Below are 17,182 nucleotides of genomic sequence, written 5' to 3'. Positions count from 1 at the left end.
TCGAAAACACACAATAGTATATGGAAGTTAAAAAAAGCTTAATTTAAATGCAATTAATAAACTACTTACTACTCAACATCTGTCAATTTTCATCAATTCATTTAATTGAACTGGTGTTGTCACTAAAATCTCTCTTATGTCTGACATTTTAAGACTAACTACCCAAACTAAATATTTGACCAACATTATAAATCAAGCCAATAACTCTGACATTGGCTTGAGCAGGTACATATGATCTTAGCAATTTCCCATGTTATTTTAACAACTCCCTTGAGAAAAAAAAAACAAACCTCAAACCCACAAAAGCTATTCAGACAGGAAGAGAGGTCTCTTTCTGAAAACCCTAAGTCAATGGAAACTTCAATTGCTAAGCTTTTTGTGTATCTATAATATATCCTGGGAGCCATGGCTCTCCATGGATGTAGTAACCCTGGGAAGCAGCTTTCTGCAGGCTCTGGACTAGGCTGGGTAGGAGACTACACCCTCTCCTTAGGAGTTGGGCCAAAGGATCAATTGGAATCCTCCTCCTCCTCCTCCATCCGTCCCCCACCATCTTCCTCCTCCTTCTCTGCTATCTCTTCCTCATCCTCCTCCTTCTCTTCCTTCATCATCATCTCCTCCCTGCCCTCCTCTTCCTCCTCTTCTCATAAGAGGAGTCCTGGACGAGATCAATTTTGGCCTGACTTCAAGGGGGTTCAGGTTGATCCATGCTAGTCTTATGCCTGAAAGGACAGAAATGGGCAAGCTGTGGCTTCCAGCTTCAAGATAGGTATTGGCTGTTCCTGTAAACTTTAAGCTCCTTGTGAGCAGAGATCGCACCTACCAACTTTATTATATTGTACTTTCCCAATCGCTTAGTTCAGTGCTTTGCACACAGTTAAGTATTCAATAAAAACTGCTTCGTTGACTGTTTGATGTATGACTTTCTAAACCTAGTTATTATTGAAATCTTTTTAGGTTAAGTTTTTTTAAGAAGATCCCTAGGAAATTAAAGGCACTGTAACCAACTACATCCTAATACCACTGGCAAAGGAGAGGATAAGTTAGTTTTCTGTAAGCAATAAGGGAGACACAAGATTGTTAGTTTTCACTTACTTGCCCACCAAATCCCAGGTGACCGAGTTGGTTTTGGGTTTGTCCTGGGGGACCAGGGCAAAGTCACTCACTTTAATAAATTATATATAATGTCAAAATTCTGCTTCAACATTTCACAAAGATCCTTTGATTACCAGTGTGATACAAAGTGGAAGTAAGGGGAAAAGTCTACCAGGCCTGGTAATTGAAATTGGACTCTCATTTCAAAACACTTGGAAATTGGATAAACGTTTTGGGTTTTTTTTCCCTCATATTTTCCTCGAAAATATAGTTAGTTATAAAATGTGGGATTCTCGAGACACATCCATTCAACATTTCAGATTTAAAAAATGCACAATTAGGAAGCTAATGGAACACTTTCTGAGTCCTACAATACAACAGAACTGCTACTGGATTTGTATTTGTGTAGAAATCAGCCTGAAAAGGAATTTCACAACTTTCTAAAAATACTTGCCACTTAAATGGACCAAGTTTAAGTCTAAGTGACTTGCCCAAGGTCACAAAGCAGACCACCCAAGTCCTTTTGCTTCTCAGGCTCGTGTTTTATCCATTAGGCCATGCTTACGCTCTCATTCAACATTAGAAAATGTATTTCCAAACCATGCAGTGTCTTCCACACTAACTTTGTTGCCGATTTTAAGCAAACCCTGAAGTTGACCTTTACAGAGCTACTTCAGTGTATAATCCCCTTCGAGTTGATCCAGGCTAGTTAAATGCATATATGTAAATTTATCTATGTTTATTATTTAAACCAGAATATCATCACAAGGAAGGAAGTTTTTGCAAAATTATTACTTGGTAAATCAATTTTTAAAATTCAAGACTTGAGTAGTGCAAATACATAAAAGTTCTGACACATATTAAAGTTTTTTCACATGTAACATAAGAACTGAGACGTTTTGTTTTTAAACATCATAATCATTTCCAGATTGCACTCTGGAAATGCCAAGTTGCAGAATGCTGTATACTTCAACAGTGAAATTGAAAAATAATCTTAAAATTAGGATTTTGTAAAGGAAGTTTCAACTAAAAATTCTTCACTATCATGGTAAAAACATGTAACTACTATGATAATTATAAAATTTTTATAAATTCACATTTCCAAATGGAAAATTAACCAGAAATTGAGGAAAGCTGGTTCAAATTTAGACTGGTTAATCCTTACTATGCAAAATAGGGCTACTGGTTTAAAACTTCTTTCATTGTCCCTGAGCATTTCTTCCAGATGTTGGGCAAATGTAAACAAAGGTTACTCTTAACATCTCTACAGAAGTTTGACAGGGAGAGCAAGTAATGTCTAAAGTGAGGTTTGGGGCCTGTCTTTGGATTTTCTTTATCATTGCTACTTCCCAAGGAGAAACAGGACAGCCTAGCGGAAGAAGCAGTGTGGCGCAGTGGAAAGCACATAGGACTGGGGCCTGAAGGACCTGGGTTCCAAACCTGACTCTGCCACTTGTCTGCTATGTGACCTTGGGCAAGTCACTTAGTTTCTCTATGTCTCAGTTACCTCAACTGTAAATTGGGGATTAAGACTGTGAGCCCCATGAGGGGCATGGACTGTGTCCAACCTGATTATTTTGTATCTACCCCAGAACTTAGTTCAATGCCTGACACAAGGTAAGCACTTAAAAAACAAATATCATTAAAAAAAAGAGAGAGAAGGCAAAGAGGGCCATTTCTTCAGGCCTTGCAACATCTGGGGTCCTTGGGTTTGCTGAGTTTCTCTGGGGGTCAAAGTTGTGCTACTCCTGCCTCTGAACAACTGCTGTCCCTGCAGACACTTTCCATCTGTCCTGGAATCCCTTCAGAAGACAAAGCTACTCCATCCTCTGGACTGTAAGCTCCTTGCGGGAAAGGAACGTGTCTACTAATTTTGTTGCATTGCAGAGCACAGTACTCTGTGTACTGTACACTGTACTGTACTGTGCACAGTACTAAGCACTTGGGATACAACAGAATTAGTAGACATATTCCCTGCCCTTAACAATCTTACAGTGTAGATGACGAGTTTACAGTCAACATACAGGACAGCATTGTTTCCTGGCAGTGGTTTGGGGCCATCTGTGGAGACAGAAGGTTTGGCCCTCTTCCAGCGCCAGAGATTGTTTGAGCTCAGGCCGTTGGTCCTGTGGCCAAAGGAAGTCTCACTCCACCAAAGACCACTCTTGCCCTGGCTGGGGCTTCTGTGGTTTCTGCTAAACTGTGGTTTCTGTCTCCATCCTTACACTTGGATTTGCTCCCTTTATTCACCCTTCCCTCAACCCCACAGCATTTATGTAAAGATCTGTAATTTTTTACCTATATTAGTGTCTGTCTCCCACTTTAGACTGCAAGCTTGTTGTGGGCAGGGAATGTGTCTACCAATCATGTTATATTGTACTCACCAAAGTGCTTAATACAGTGCTCTGCACTGATTGTTTCAGCTACCCACCCTCTCCCAGTTCCATGGCAGTACACCCCTGGAATGGGCACAATAATATACACAACTTCCAGCTGACTCTCTTTCCCCCCACTGCACCTCTTAACTTTGAGTTGGTATCCATTTAATCTATATTTCTGCCTCTTACCCATTGGGTTACCATGGCTGTATTGATGTGAAAATCTGTATACAATTTTTATAAAAACTCAAGCTTTCCTTGATAGAAATTGAGACCAGAAGAGTTGGTGTTATTTGAGTTGGAAAAATTAATTGGCAATGCAAATTTCACCTTGCAGTCTGTAAGGCTTGTCCTTTTTCAAAGGAGGACGGACTACAGCCCTTCCTGAATACCAAAGTTAGCATAAATAACATAAAGTCTTTTTTCAAGTGAAAATCCAATTCTTACCTTCCCAAGGTTTTCCTGCTCAGTAATATTTTTGGAATACTGCTCCCTAAGAAAGAAAAATAATCTTTAGTTTTGAATAGGTTTAATTGTTTTGGCCGTATTACATTATATGTGAACATCTCTCTTCATATTACGTTATATGTGAACATCTCTCTTGCAGGCAGAAGATCATTCTTCAACTCTTTTCTCCTCTCCAGTTTGCATTCAGTCCTTCTTGTTAATAGCGCTTTGTATTATTTAAAATACTAGGTAGAAAACTTTGGTTTTAATAGAATGAAAATGTAAAATGTTTTTTCCATGGAACTTGTTTCTAAAGTAATGTTTTCTCCTCTCCTTCAAAAACACACTCATTTTCAAGTAATTTAAAGATAACTTCTATTTAAGGGTGACTTCATACTCTTCAAACATTACTGCAATGCAATTTTGAACAAAAATATCAATATAACAAGCTCTTAATTGTTGTCCCCAGCCAATATGAAAACTGAGTATGAACCTACTGCCTTTATTTAAGCTCATTATAGGCAGGGAACGTGTCTGCTAATTCTTTTGCATTGTAGACTCCAAAGCTTAGTATGGTGCTCTGAACATAATAAGTGCACAATAAATACATTTGACTGATTGAAATGTAATAAAGTCTGCGTGTATACTGAAGCTTTCAAAATTCAAACAATGAACTGAGCACATGAAACTGAGGGGAGTAAGTACTGAGGTGGACTGTTTTATAAAAGAGTCTTAGGGTAGTAGAAAATTAACTTTATTACTTGAAGAGTCAGGGAGGTGGCAAAAACAGCTATTTCAAATGTTTCACATGATTAACTGTGATTTGTTTATACGTTGTAGGTTCCTCAGGGGCAAGGAATGTGTCTACCAATTCTGTTGGTTTGTTCTCTCCCAAGTGCTTAGTAAGTGGTCAGTAAATACTACTGATTGATTAAATAGTCCAGATTCCCCCTATTTGCAATTATATTTCAGAAATATGTATGAAGGACTTGGGTGGAAAATGATTATTACAAAATGGAAACAAATTATTTAAATACTGGAAAGCAATGAGCAAAAAGTAGTAACTGGTTTTTGCAGTCGCATTTTCCTCTTTCACTCTTTAAAATGACGACTTAGGAAGGAATGTCACTTAATTTTAAAAACCTTTCTATTTTTAGAGGACAAAATTAACTTTTCACATTCCTTAGTATTGACCACAAATAAAATTTGATATGCTTGAACAGTGAGTTTACATTCAATAAATGAACCAGAAGAAGTACACTTCTAGTTCAATATATTAAAATATTAGGAAAGTGCTTTTCTATTTATAGTGTATTTTGAGTCTTGCTTACATTCCAACGCATAATGAAAATATATAAAAACTCTCAAAGACGTCAAAAGGCTTCCTTTATCTCTCCATTTCACTTTTCTAAATCAGGCCTCTCAAAACTTCTATTCTGCTTATTTAGGTGAAAGTGAACATTGCATTAAATCTGAGTTCTTAACAGAAGGTCAAAGCAAGACATCCGCATTTTGGAGGAGTAACTCATTCAGTTTAGCTAAAAATTGTGTTATTTTCTCGGGATTATCGTTCTTATGAAGTACTAATCTGTTTAGTTGATGTGTTTGTTTATCATATTGTGGCACTTGCCGACAGTGACCAAAGGGGCAGGGCTGTGTTTAGGTAAAACTCAGCCTGTGACACAACTCTGGGTTTTGTGTGTTCTCTCCCCAAGGGTGCTTTTAGTTGCAGTCACAACAGTGACAGCATTAAAAGAGGTGAGAAGGAGCAGCAAACCTATTTGGACTGAATCTGGGTTTGGGGAGAAGAAAAACTAATCAGGAAAGCCTTCGGGAGGAGGGGGCATTTCAGAAGGGTTTTGAAGTGGGGAGAACAATGATCTGGAAGATCTGCAGGAAGAGATTCAGTTAGGAGGGAGAATGTGAGTCAGGGGTCAGAGGCAGCAGAAGAGAATGAGCACAGTGAGAGAAGGTGAGTTTGGGAAGAACAGAGAGTGGGAAAAGAATTATTAGGTAAGAGGGAGAAGCTGACAGAGTGCCTAAAAGTCAATGTTCAGGAGGTTTTGTGTAATGTGAAGATGAAGGGAAACCACTGGAGGATTTGGAGGAATGGAAAGACATGAGTCTTAGAGAAGCAGAGTGTCTTATTGGAAAGAGCATGGACTTAGGAGTCAGAGGACATGGGTTCTGATTCTGGCTCCGCCACTTGTCTGCTGTGTGACCTTGGGCAACTCACTTAACTTCTCTGTGCCTCAATTACCTCATCTGTAAAATGAGGATTAAGACTGTGAGCCCCATGTGGGGCAACCCGATTACCTTATATCTTCCCCAGTGCTTAGAACAGTGCTTGGCACATAGTAAGCACTTAAATACCATTATTATTATTATGATTATGAGTGGAATGATATTTTAGAAAGCAGAGAAGCAGTGAAGCAGTGTGGCCTGATGGGCAGGGTGGCCAAATGGATAGAGCATGGGCCAGGGAGTCAGAAGGACTTGTGTTCTAAACACAGCTCCACCACTTATCTGTTATGTGACCTTGGGTATGTCACTTAACTTCTCTGTGCCTCAAGTCACTTCATCTGTAAAATGGGGATTAAGACTGGAAACTCCATGTGGGATGAGGACTGTGTCCAAGCTGATTAGCTTAGAACTTCCCCAGCACTTAGTAGAGTGCATAGCACATAGTAAGCGCTTAAAAAAAAACATTAAAAAAAAGTGATCCAAGCAACAGAAAGAAGTAGAGACTGGACAGGGGAAAGCCTGGTGGCAGAGAGACCAATAAGGAGGTTGATACTGTAAACGAGCTGGGAAATGATGAGTGACCAGGATGGGGGCCATTTGGATGGAGCGGAAAGAGAAGATCCAGGAAATGTGGAGGAAAATCCAATAGGATTTAGCACTAGTCTGGATGTGAAAGACAGACAAGGGTATGTGACTACCACCTTGGTTGTACTGTACTTTCCCTAGTGCTTAGTACACAGCACTGTACAGAGTGCTCAATAAATACCATTGATTGATGATGATGATGATAACAACAACAATAATGTCAAAGTTGCAAGTTTCAGAAACAGGGAAGATGGTGGTGTTGTCATCAACTGTATTATGAAAGAAGAGCGGAGGAGTGGATTCCGGAGGGAAGATGAAGAGATCAGTTTTTGATCCACTGAATTTGAGTCACTGATGTGCTACTCATATGCAGATGTTGGAAAAGGTTGGGACTAGCAAGATACTGGAGACAGTGAAATAGATTTGGGAGTCAACCTCATTGATGCGGCATCATTTCTCCTACCCTCTCCCTTCTGTGTCATCTATTCAATTGAATCTGCATTCTTTATGCACTTGATATTCACTCCACCCTCAGCACTAATGTATATACCCATAATTTGTTTTAATGTCTGTCTCCTCCTCTAGACTAAGCTTCTCGAGGGCAGCGAATGTGTATACCAACTCTGCTGTACTATATGCTCCCAAGTGATTAATACAGTGCTCTGCACACAGAAAACACTCAAATAAATACTATTAATTGTATTTTTCTTATGCATCTACCATTGACGTAAATTTATTTTTTCAGAATCCAAACTGGGAAATGATTTCAACTCTGATGTGGAATTCTAGGATTTATAAGGCTTATTTGAGAAGTTTTGGAAAAATGAATTTTAAAAATGGTATAGCTCCTCTTTAATGCCTGAGATATTTTTTCCAAATGTTGAATTGCCGGCTTAATAAAGCCAGTGGTTACTATGATACTATGTGATGGTTGTGAAAACGTTATTTCTCATACCAAAGAACAGAAATGGTTCTCTAAATTGGCATGTCACCTTGTAGAAGTATATTATAATGACTTTTAATTTTAAATAAAGATCAATTGGTCAATCAGTTGCATTTCCTGAATGCTTATTATGTGCAGAGCAATGTATTAAGAACTTGGGAAAGTACAATATAACAGCATTGGTAGACACAGTCCCTACCCACAACAAATTTAAGAGTCTGGAGGGTGAAAGACATTAAGAAAAAATCAATAGATTAAATTATGGATATGTACATAAGTGCTAATGGGACTGGGGAGTGGGGTGAATAAAGGGTGCAATCCTAGTGCAAAGGTGATGCAGAAGGGAGTGGGAGAAGAGGAAATGAAAGCTTAGTTAGGAAAGGACTCTTGGAGGGACTGGGTTTTTAACAAGTCTTTGACGGTGGAGTGGACATCTGTCAGATATGAAGAGGGAGGAAGTTCCAGGCCAATGGGAGGACACAGGTGAGGGTCAGTGGAGAGACAGATGACATGAAGGTACAGTGAGTGGGTTGGTATTTGAGGAGCAAAGTGTACATGCTGGGTTTAATAGGAAATCAGGGAGGGAGCAAGGTGATTGAGTGCTTTAAAGCCAATGGTAAGGAGTTTCTGTTTGATGTTATACAATAATAATAATTCTGCTATTTGTTAAGTTCTAACTATGTGCCAGGCACTCTACTTAGCGCTGGGGTGGATACAAGCAGATCGGGTTGGAGAGTCGGGCTTACAGTCTCAATCCCCATTTTACAGATGAGGAAACAGGCACAGAGAAGTGAAGTGACTTGCCCAAGGTCACACAGCAGACAAGTGGAGGAGCTGGAATGAGAACCCATGACCAAGTAGAGGGAGATGGGCAACCACTGGAGGCTTCTGAGGAGTGAAGAAACATGGACTGAGCATTTTTGTGGAAAAATGATCCAGACAAGAGAGTGGACTGGAGTGGGGAGACACTGGAGGTGAGGAAGGAGGCTGATGCAGTAATCGAGGCGGGATAAAGTGTTAGATTGATGTGGTAGCATTTTGGATGGAGAGGAAAGGTGAATTGTAGCGATGCTGTGAAGGTTGAATTAACAGGATTAGGTAACAGGCCGGTAATGTGGGTTGAATGAGAAAGATGAGTTTAAGATAATGCCAAGGATACAGGCCTATTAGACAGGGAGGATGGTGCTGCTGTCAACAGTAATGAGAAAGTCAGGGGAAGGACTGGGTTTGGGTAGGAAGATAAGGAATTCTTTTTTGGATATGTTAAATTTGAGCTGTCGGCAGGACATCCAAGTAGAGATGACCTTGAAGGCAGGAGGAAATACAAGACTGCAGAGAAGGAGAGCAAAGCAGGAGATGTAGATTTGGGAATACTCTGCACAGAGATGGTAGTTGAAGCCATGGGAGCAATGACAGATATAATCTGTAAATGCAAGTTTGGGGTTACTAAAATCATCCTAAACACCTCCAAAGAACCTGGTACAGTGGTAGAAGAGCTAAAAGATCTTCCAACAATAAAAGTGCATCATTTGTAAAAGCTCTAGAGAAAATGCTGATAACCACAAATTCACTGTGGATTGTGTTTGATATCTGACGCTTTGGCAGACATTTCACCATAATAATGTGGACACGGCAATATCCTTGGAGAGTTCTAATTATCTTCATTGCAAATCAACACTGTCTCTGAGTACCTGACACTCTACGACTAGTAATAGTTTGAGTATGACTGTAATTTTTTTAAGCCCCATTTTAGCCTGAAACTATGCTAATGAAGCATTTTTCCCCTAGTAAAAACAGCTCCAATATTGCATTCAAAGAAGAAAAATCCCAATTCAAAACAAAGCTGCTGCCAATTTAAGGTTGGGCTTTTACAGGCATACGCCACAAGAACAACAAGGCTATATTCCTCGAAACTGTGTTGTATCTCGAAGGTTTGTATCAGGAGGTATATAGTTAGTTACGATTCGTTCCAGAATGAACTGTGGGGTGATGGTCAAGCACTATAGCTAAATTAAAATTATACTGCAAATACTCTCCACCCCCTTCTCCCCTCTCACACCCTTTATCTTTTATCTCCCACTGCCTACCCTTATTTTCAGCAAGTTTCTCCCCCAAACTTCCCTCTAAACATCTCCATGCTCCAGGTTTTTTATTATCAAACTTTAATTACAGCAGCTTCTACTGCCAAGGCTACAGCTGCCATTCCCTCCCCCCTCCACCACCACTTTCCCCTTTCTGGTTTGTAGCTCCAATACTTGCCCCCCATGCTCCCTATTCTACCCCAGTTCACCTCCATCACTGTAATATGGCTATGGCAGGTAGGCAGGACTACAAGCTGGAAGGGGAAGGAGGTATCAGGAGTGGCAGTCAGAGCAGCAGCTGTTGCTGTGGTTAGTTTAAAAAAACAATGGTGGTACAGAAGGGAAGGATCAGGAGGATGCGGGGGAAAGGGAGTTTGGGGTGTGGAAAGGTCGGGGGGGGGAGGTTAGGAAAGTCATCAGAGACAGGGGTGAGGGGAAAGGGAATTAATTTACCCGCAGCGATTGGCTATAACGTTGGGGCTTGGCCTACTGGAGTAAATTAGCAAAGGAATTCAGCTCCTATTCTTGAGATGGATGTATTGTTGGTGTGGTTCATTCATTCAATAGTATTTATTGAGCACTTACTATGTGCAGAGCACTGTACTAAGTGCTTGGAATGTACAATTTGGCAACAGATAGAGACAATCCCTGCCCAATGATGGGCTCACAGTCTAAACAGTGTGGTTGCCACCTAGGGAGCATCTGTACTATAGTATCTGATATTCTTTCATTTTCTTATGTTGTTCCAACTCTTCACTGCTCTCATTTATTTCTTTATATTAATGTCTGTCTACCCCCATTAGACTGTAAGCTTGTTGTGGGCAGGGAACATGTCTGTTATATTGCTATAGAGTACTCTCCCAAGCACTTAGAACAGTGCTCTGCCCACAGTAAGCACTCAATAAATATGACATTTCATTTGCCACATTTCCTTTTGCCTTAACTTATTTATGAGCTTTTCAAATTCATTAAATATGATCCCTTGTTTAATTTTTAAATAACTATACCATGATGCTTTATGCTCCAAACTGAGAACTAGAATATAGTTTGAAACTTTAGACGTTGAAAGAAACACAATCATCTCTCTGCTCCTCTATAGATTTGAATCTTCCTACTTAAATTCACCTCAGAAAATGTACAAAGGCAATATCATTTGAGGATGTCAACTTTTCTTTGCAAGCACAGGTGTGAATTTGGGACATGGCCCCCAGGGGTGGGGACAGGATAAGAGAGAGAGACCTGGTCACATCTGGAATCAGAGAAGTCTCTGTCTCTGTCTCTCTGCCTCTCTCTCTCTCTCATGGACATGTAGTTCAAATTCTCTGGGAATCAGGGCTCCCACTGCTTCCCCTGATCTCATTTTAAATCATCCCCCTGATTTAAACAAGAACATGAGATCTCAAAAATATACTTACCTAATTGCCTTTTTTCTTTCTTGTGGGTCAGAAGAGATATATGCCCTCATCTCATCATTAGCCTGTTGAAGCTGTACTTCTAGATTCTAAATGGAAAGAGACAGTTTGCTTTGTGTAAGAAGTCCCTGGCTAAAAAACAGCAACAAAAATTTCAATCTCATCCTTCCTTTCCTTACCTTAATCACGCAATTTATATAATGGTATTGGCTTTCTTCTTGAATACACTCTTCCTTTAGCCTTCTGACTTCCTAAAATAAGAAAATGAATGTTTTAAATAAGCAGCATTCTTACATTGCTAGTAAAAAACAGACTTGGAGAGATCTGCTTTATGAAGAACAATCAAAGAAATCATCACCTGAACTGTACAATAATTAATTCTGTTTGTTGTTTCAGCCTACTTGTCTAAAACTAGGTAAACCGTATCTTTATTTACTCTTCCACTCAGTCAACCTGCATATAATACATATATATCTTTTAGACCTCTTACCAGTCATGAAAAACAACTAGCACATGAATATTAGAGAAGCAACGTAGCTCAGTGGAAAGAGCACGGGCTTAGGAGTCAGGGGTCATGAGTTCTAATCCCTGCTCTGCCACCTGTCAGCTGTGTGACTTTGGGCAAGTCACAACTTCTCGGTGCCTCAGTTACCTCATCTGTAAAATGGGACTTGAGACTGTGAGCCCCACATGGAACAACCTGATTACCCTGTATCTACCCCAGCGCTTAGAACAATGCTTGGCACATAGTAAGCGCTTGACAAATACCAATCCATATTATTATTTATTATTATTAATTTACACATTTACATGTACATATATATCCATTATCTGCAGGACCAGTTCTTTTGTGAGTCTGGGGATAAATACTGATTTGGTATAGAATATAGCAATTAGGATGTAAATATCATGCAAAATAACTTCTTAAAATGTTACAACAGTGACATCAGAAAGTAAGGGAGAGCTGGTATTATTATCAGAATTGGCCAGTTGTGAGCTCATAAAGGACGATGGCCGTGAGCCCTGTGAGCAGAGAATAGTAAAAGTTTATAATAAAAGGCAAATAAATACATTGCTCTACTTGCAATTTAGAAGACTTTTCTCTTACCTGTTCTAATTTTGACCGATTACTTTCTAGGCCTGCTGCACAACTGTCATACTGGGTTTTCTTTTCATCACGCTCCTGCGTTATTTCCTGGTGTGAAAAAGGCAAAGAGTTGTGTAAATGAAAAATATGGTCCTAGAGTGTGTTCTTGCCAATTTTCTACTTGAATTTAACTGACATATAGTGAAATTACTGAGTGAAATTGACTTCTGTAAAGATGCAAGATATACACATTTAGAATGAAGTTTGCATATTATGTTGAATTTATTTCTCATTTGCAGGATTAAAGACTCCATCTGTAGGGTTTCGCAAGACTATTTCAGTTTATTCAAATAACTTTTCATCCTGGGAGGTTAACAGTCCCTAAAACGTTTTCCATATTATTTAGAATTAAGATAACAATGATTTAATAAAAGCCAATTAAAAATAATTAAACTCAGAGACACAGCATGGCCTAGTGGAGAGAAGCCGGGTTGGGTAATCAGAGGACATGGGTTCTAATTTCAGATCCACCACTTGTCTGCTGGGTGACTTGGTACAAGTCACTTCTCTGTGCCTCAGTTACCTCACCTGTAAAATGGGGATTAAGACTGTGATCCCTATGTAGGACAGAGACTGTGTCCAACCTGGTTAACTTTTATCTATCCCTGCACTTAGAACAATGTTTAATAAGTAGTAAGCACTTAAGGAATACCATAAAAAAACCCCTCAGCTCCCAAGGCTTCAACTACCATCCCTGTGTGGATGACCCCCAATCTACCTTTCTCATTATTTACCTCACCTACTAACTGCACCTCGATCTCGTCTCTTGCCATCAACTCTCTGCTTATGTCCACCCCACTTCCGGGAACTCCCTCCCAGTCCTATCCTACAGCTCACCATTCTCTGCATCTTCAAAGTTCTACTAAAATCATATACCTTCCAGGAAGTCTTCCCTGACTAACCTCTCTTTCCACCCTATTCCCCGGTCCTTCTGCATCACTTATGCACTTAAATCTGTAGCCGCTGAGCACTTTGTTACTCACTCACATCCCATTGCTGCAGCAATCATGTACATTCCCCTACCTGTAATTTATTTTAATGTCTTTCTCCCCTGGTAGCTTGAAAGTTTCTTGAGGGCAGGATCACGTCTACCAACTCTGTTGTATTGTACTCTCCCAATATTCTGGACACAGTAAGTGCTCAATAAATACCACTGGTTGATGGATTAAATCCAGAATGTTTTTAAACAAGGGGAATGAAAAGGCTATGACATATTTGAAATAAAATTACTCATAAATTAGACAGTGAAAGTACAGGGTGAAAGATCATACTTGTGCTAAATAATAATAATAATAATAATTATAGCATTTGTTAAGTACTTACTATTTGTCAAGGACTACGCTAAAGACTGGGATGGATACAAGATAATCAGGTCAAACACAGTCCCTGTCCCTTAGAGTCTATTGAGAAAGCAGAATTCTCATTTTAGAGATGAGGAAACTTTAGAGATGTTAAGTGACCTGCCCAAGATCACCCAGCAGACGAGTGGCTGAGCCAATATTAGAACCCAAGTCTTCTTACTCCCAGGCCCAGGTTTTATCCACTTGGATACACTGCTTCCCATCTCTTTGAGAAATGTCAGGCAATGAGGTTTTATAAAGTAACAAAGCACTGATATCATATGTTTACGTTAATATGTTTTGAACTGTTTGGAAGTCAGAACCTGCTGTTCCTCCCAGTTTCTTGCTTTCATTTTGTGTTCTAGTACTTCCTCTTTGCAGCTGGAAATTCTCTCTTAAAAGCTGTCATAAAGTGAACTATTCTTTTCTCTTCTACTTTATAATATAGTAAAATACAAATTATAAAAAAGTATAGCCTCTCTCATTTATGTATTTGATATTACTTCAAAATACAAATCTATCAGTCATATTTACTGAGTGCTTACTGTGTGCAGAACACTTTACTAAGCGCCTGGGAGAGTATAATATAAAAGTTGATACACATGTTCCCTGCCTACAGGGAGTTTATAGTCCAGAGGATGAGAAAGTCATTGAAATTAATTACGGATATGAACATTTATGTTCATATAAGTGCAGTGGGGCTAAGGGTGGGGTGAATCAATCAATGTTATTTATTGAGCGCTTACTGTGTGCAAAGCACTGTACTAAGCACTTGGGGAAGTACAGTATAATAGAGGTGGCAGACATGTTCCCTGCCCACAACAAGCTTTATAGTCTAGAGGAGGTATGAGTTTGTGGGAAATGGTTCAATCCCACTCTCAGGTCCTCAGGTCTGAGTTGCAGCCCAAAGCAAGGACAGGTCTCAAGCCTTCCCCATTTCTCCCAATTCAGGACAGATTTGTAGGTACTCAAATAATAAAGGGTGCAAATCCAAGTGGAAGGGTGATGCATATGGGCAAGGGAATAGAGAGCTTAGCCTGGGAAAGCCTCTAGGCGGAGATGTGATTTTCACAAGGCTTTGAAGGTTGAGGAGACTGATGTTTGTCAGATATGAAGGGGGAGGGAGTTCCAGGCCAGAGGCAGGATATGGGTGAGGGTCAGTGGTGAGATAGAGGAAACTGAGATACAGCTAGAAGGGTGGTAGAAGAGGAACAAAGAGAGTGTGCTGGTTTGTAGTAGGAAATCAATGAGATAAGATAGAAGGGGGCACGGTGATTAAGTGTTTTAAAGCCAACGGTCAGGAGCTTCTGTTTATTGTGGGCAGGAATGGGCAAACACTAGAGGCAATCTAGCTGTGAAAAATTATTTCTACCAAAATGGAAATTGCCCAACAGAATCAAAATCAATGAAGATATAAGTGATGTTGCCACTTTAGAAGAGTTGTTTTATCTATCAAAAAACAAATGAAAATTCAACATTCACGAGAAAACATGTTTCTTAAAGGGAATCTAATTGAATTTTTTAAAATTAATGAGATTTTCCTTGTTGCAAAAATATTCTAATGTTACTCATCTTGTATATAAGTCAATTTCTGGTCGAAGAGGTTTATGAAATGGATACATACAGAAATTTAATTAAAATGATTGGCAATATCAATTCATACACTTCCTGGAAGCAAGCTGACAGAAGAAATATTTTATTGATCCACACTGGAAGCATTTACTGTGCTTGGAAAGTACAATGGGCTCACAGTCTAGAAGACTACCAGCTACTCATGACAAATTCTACTGAGTAAAAACAAAGAGTGGAATTGGGGCAAGGATTTTTCCCTATGTGTTCTTAGGTAAGTGCATTCTTTTCCTAGTGCATTTTTGAATGTGTGCAGCATTTTCCTATTTCTAGGGATATAAAACATGTCTATGCACAGCAAAGCACAATTAACGACAGTCTTCATGTAGACAGGCTACAGTAGGGACCACTAGTTTCACATTCACTGCCGACCTCTTGCCCACATTTTACCTCCGGCCTGGAATGCCCTCCCTCCTCATACCAGACAGATAACTGCTCTTCCCCACTTCAAAACCTTAATGAAGGCACATCTCCTCCAGGAAGCCTTCCCGGACTGAGCCCTCCTCTCCTCTTCTCCCACTCCCTTCTGCACCGCTCATACTTGCTCCTTCATTCATCCTCCCTCCCATCCCCACAGCACATATGTATATATATCTGTAATCTATTTATCTATATTAATGTCTGTCTCCCCTTCTAGACTGTGAGTTCACTGTGGGCAGGGAATATGTCTGATGTTATACTGCACTATCCCAAACACTTAATAGAGTGCTTTGCACACAGTGTTCAATATATATGATTATCACTATTATTATTATTGGCTCTTACAGCTATACTTCACCAACTGTTGCAATCTTTGACTATATAGGGGTCCTTTATAGTCAAAGATAATGAGGGAGGAGTGAGAAAAGGATGCAGCTCCAAAGCACTTATTTACATATCTCTAGCTTATTTATATTCATGTCTGTCTCCCCACCTCCACTGTAAGCTCATTGTGGATAGGGAATGTCTGTTTATTGTTGTGTTGTACTCTCCCAAGCGGTTAGCATAGTGCTCTGCATATAGTAAGCACCAATAAATACAATCAAATGATGCAAATCCAAGTGCAAGGTTGACACAGAAGGAAATGGGCGAAGAGGAACTGAGGGCTTAGATGGGGAGGGCCTTTTTGTTGCTGTTTTTTTAATTTGTTAAGTGTTTACTATGTGCCAGGCACTGGGGTAGACACAAGATAATCAGGTTGGACAGTTCATGTCACACATGGGGCTCACAATCTTAATCTCCCTTATTCAGATGAGGTAACTGAGGCACAAAGAAGTTAAGTGATTTGCACAGAGGTCACCCAGCAGACAAGTGGCAAAGCTAGGGCTAGAACCCAAGTCCTTCTAATTCCCAGGCCCAAGCTCCGTCCATTAGGCCATGCTGCTTCTCACACATCTCTTGGAGAAGATGTGCTTTTAATAAGGCCTTGAAGGTGGGGAGAGTGATCATCTGTCGAATATGAAGAGGGAGGGCATTCCAGGGCAGGATGTGGGTGAGGGGTTGGAAGCAAGATAGATGAGACTAAGGTACAGTGAGAAGGTTGGCATTAGAGAAGCAAAGTGTGTGGCCTGTGTTGTAGAAGGAAATCAGGGAGGTAAGGCAGGAGGGGGCAAGATAACTGAGTTTTCAAAGTCCATGGTGAGGATATTTGATGTGGAGGTGGATGGGCAACTGAGGTTCTTGAGGAGTGAGGAAATATGGACTGAGTGTTTCTGTGGAAAAATGACCAGAGCAGCAGAATGACGCATGGACTGAAGGGGGGAAACAGGAAGCAGGGAGGTCAGCAAGGAGACTGATGCAATAATTAAGGCACGATAGGATAACTGCTTGGATTAATGTGATAGTTTGGATGGAGAGGAATGGGTGGATTTTAGCAATATTGTGAAGGTTGAACTGGCAGGA

General features: G+C 40.0%; 1 protein-coding gene across 3 annotated transcripts in view; it reads right to left on the bottom strand.

Annotated features, from left to right (window-relative positions):
• Nucleotides 1-17,182, bottom strand: part of IFT81 (intraflagellar transport 81) — a 130,087-nt gene that overhangs the window by 52,285 nt on the left and 60,620 nt on the right. For all 3 annotated transcript variants that reach the window (XR_005659553.1, XM_039910436.1, XM_029058800.2), the window contains exons 15-18: nt 12,294-12,380; nt 11,365-11,436; nt 11,189-11,274; nt 3,921-3,966 (exon numbers count right to left, since the gene is read on the bottom strand). Coding sequence is in view for 2 of the 3 variants with exons in the window: in XM_039910436.1 (XP_039766370.1) it covers nt 3,921-3,966; nt 11,189-11,274; nt 11,365-11,436; nt 12,294-12,380 (291 nt within the window). In the remaining variant the exon portion in view is untranslated. The remainder of the gene's footprint in view (nt 1-3,920; nt 3,967-11,188; nt 11,275-11,364; nt 11,437-12,293; nt 12,381-17,182) is intronic.

This window comes from Ornithorhynchus anatinus, chromosome 2 (genome assembly GCF_004115215.2).
Source record: "Ornithorhynchus anatinus isolate Pmale09 chromosome 2, mOrnAna1.pri.v4, whole genome shotgun sequence".
Taxonomy (NCBI): Eukaryota; Metazoa; Chordata; class Mammalia; order Monotremata; family Ornithorhynchidae; genus Ornithorhynchus; species Ornithorhynchus anatinus.
This window is presented reverse-complemented; position numbering and strand designations above follow the sequence as displayed.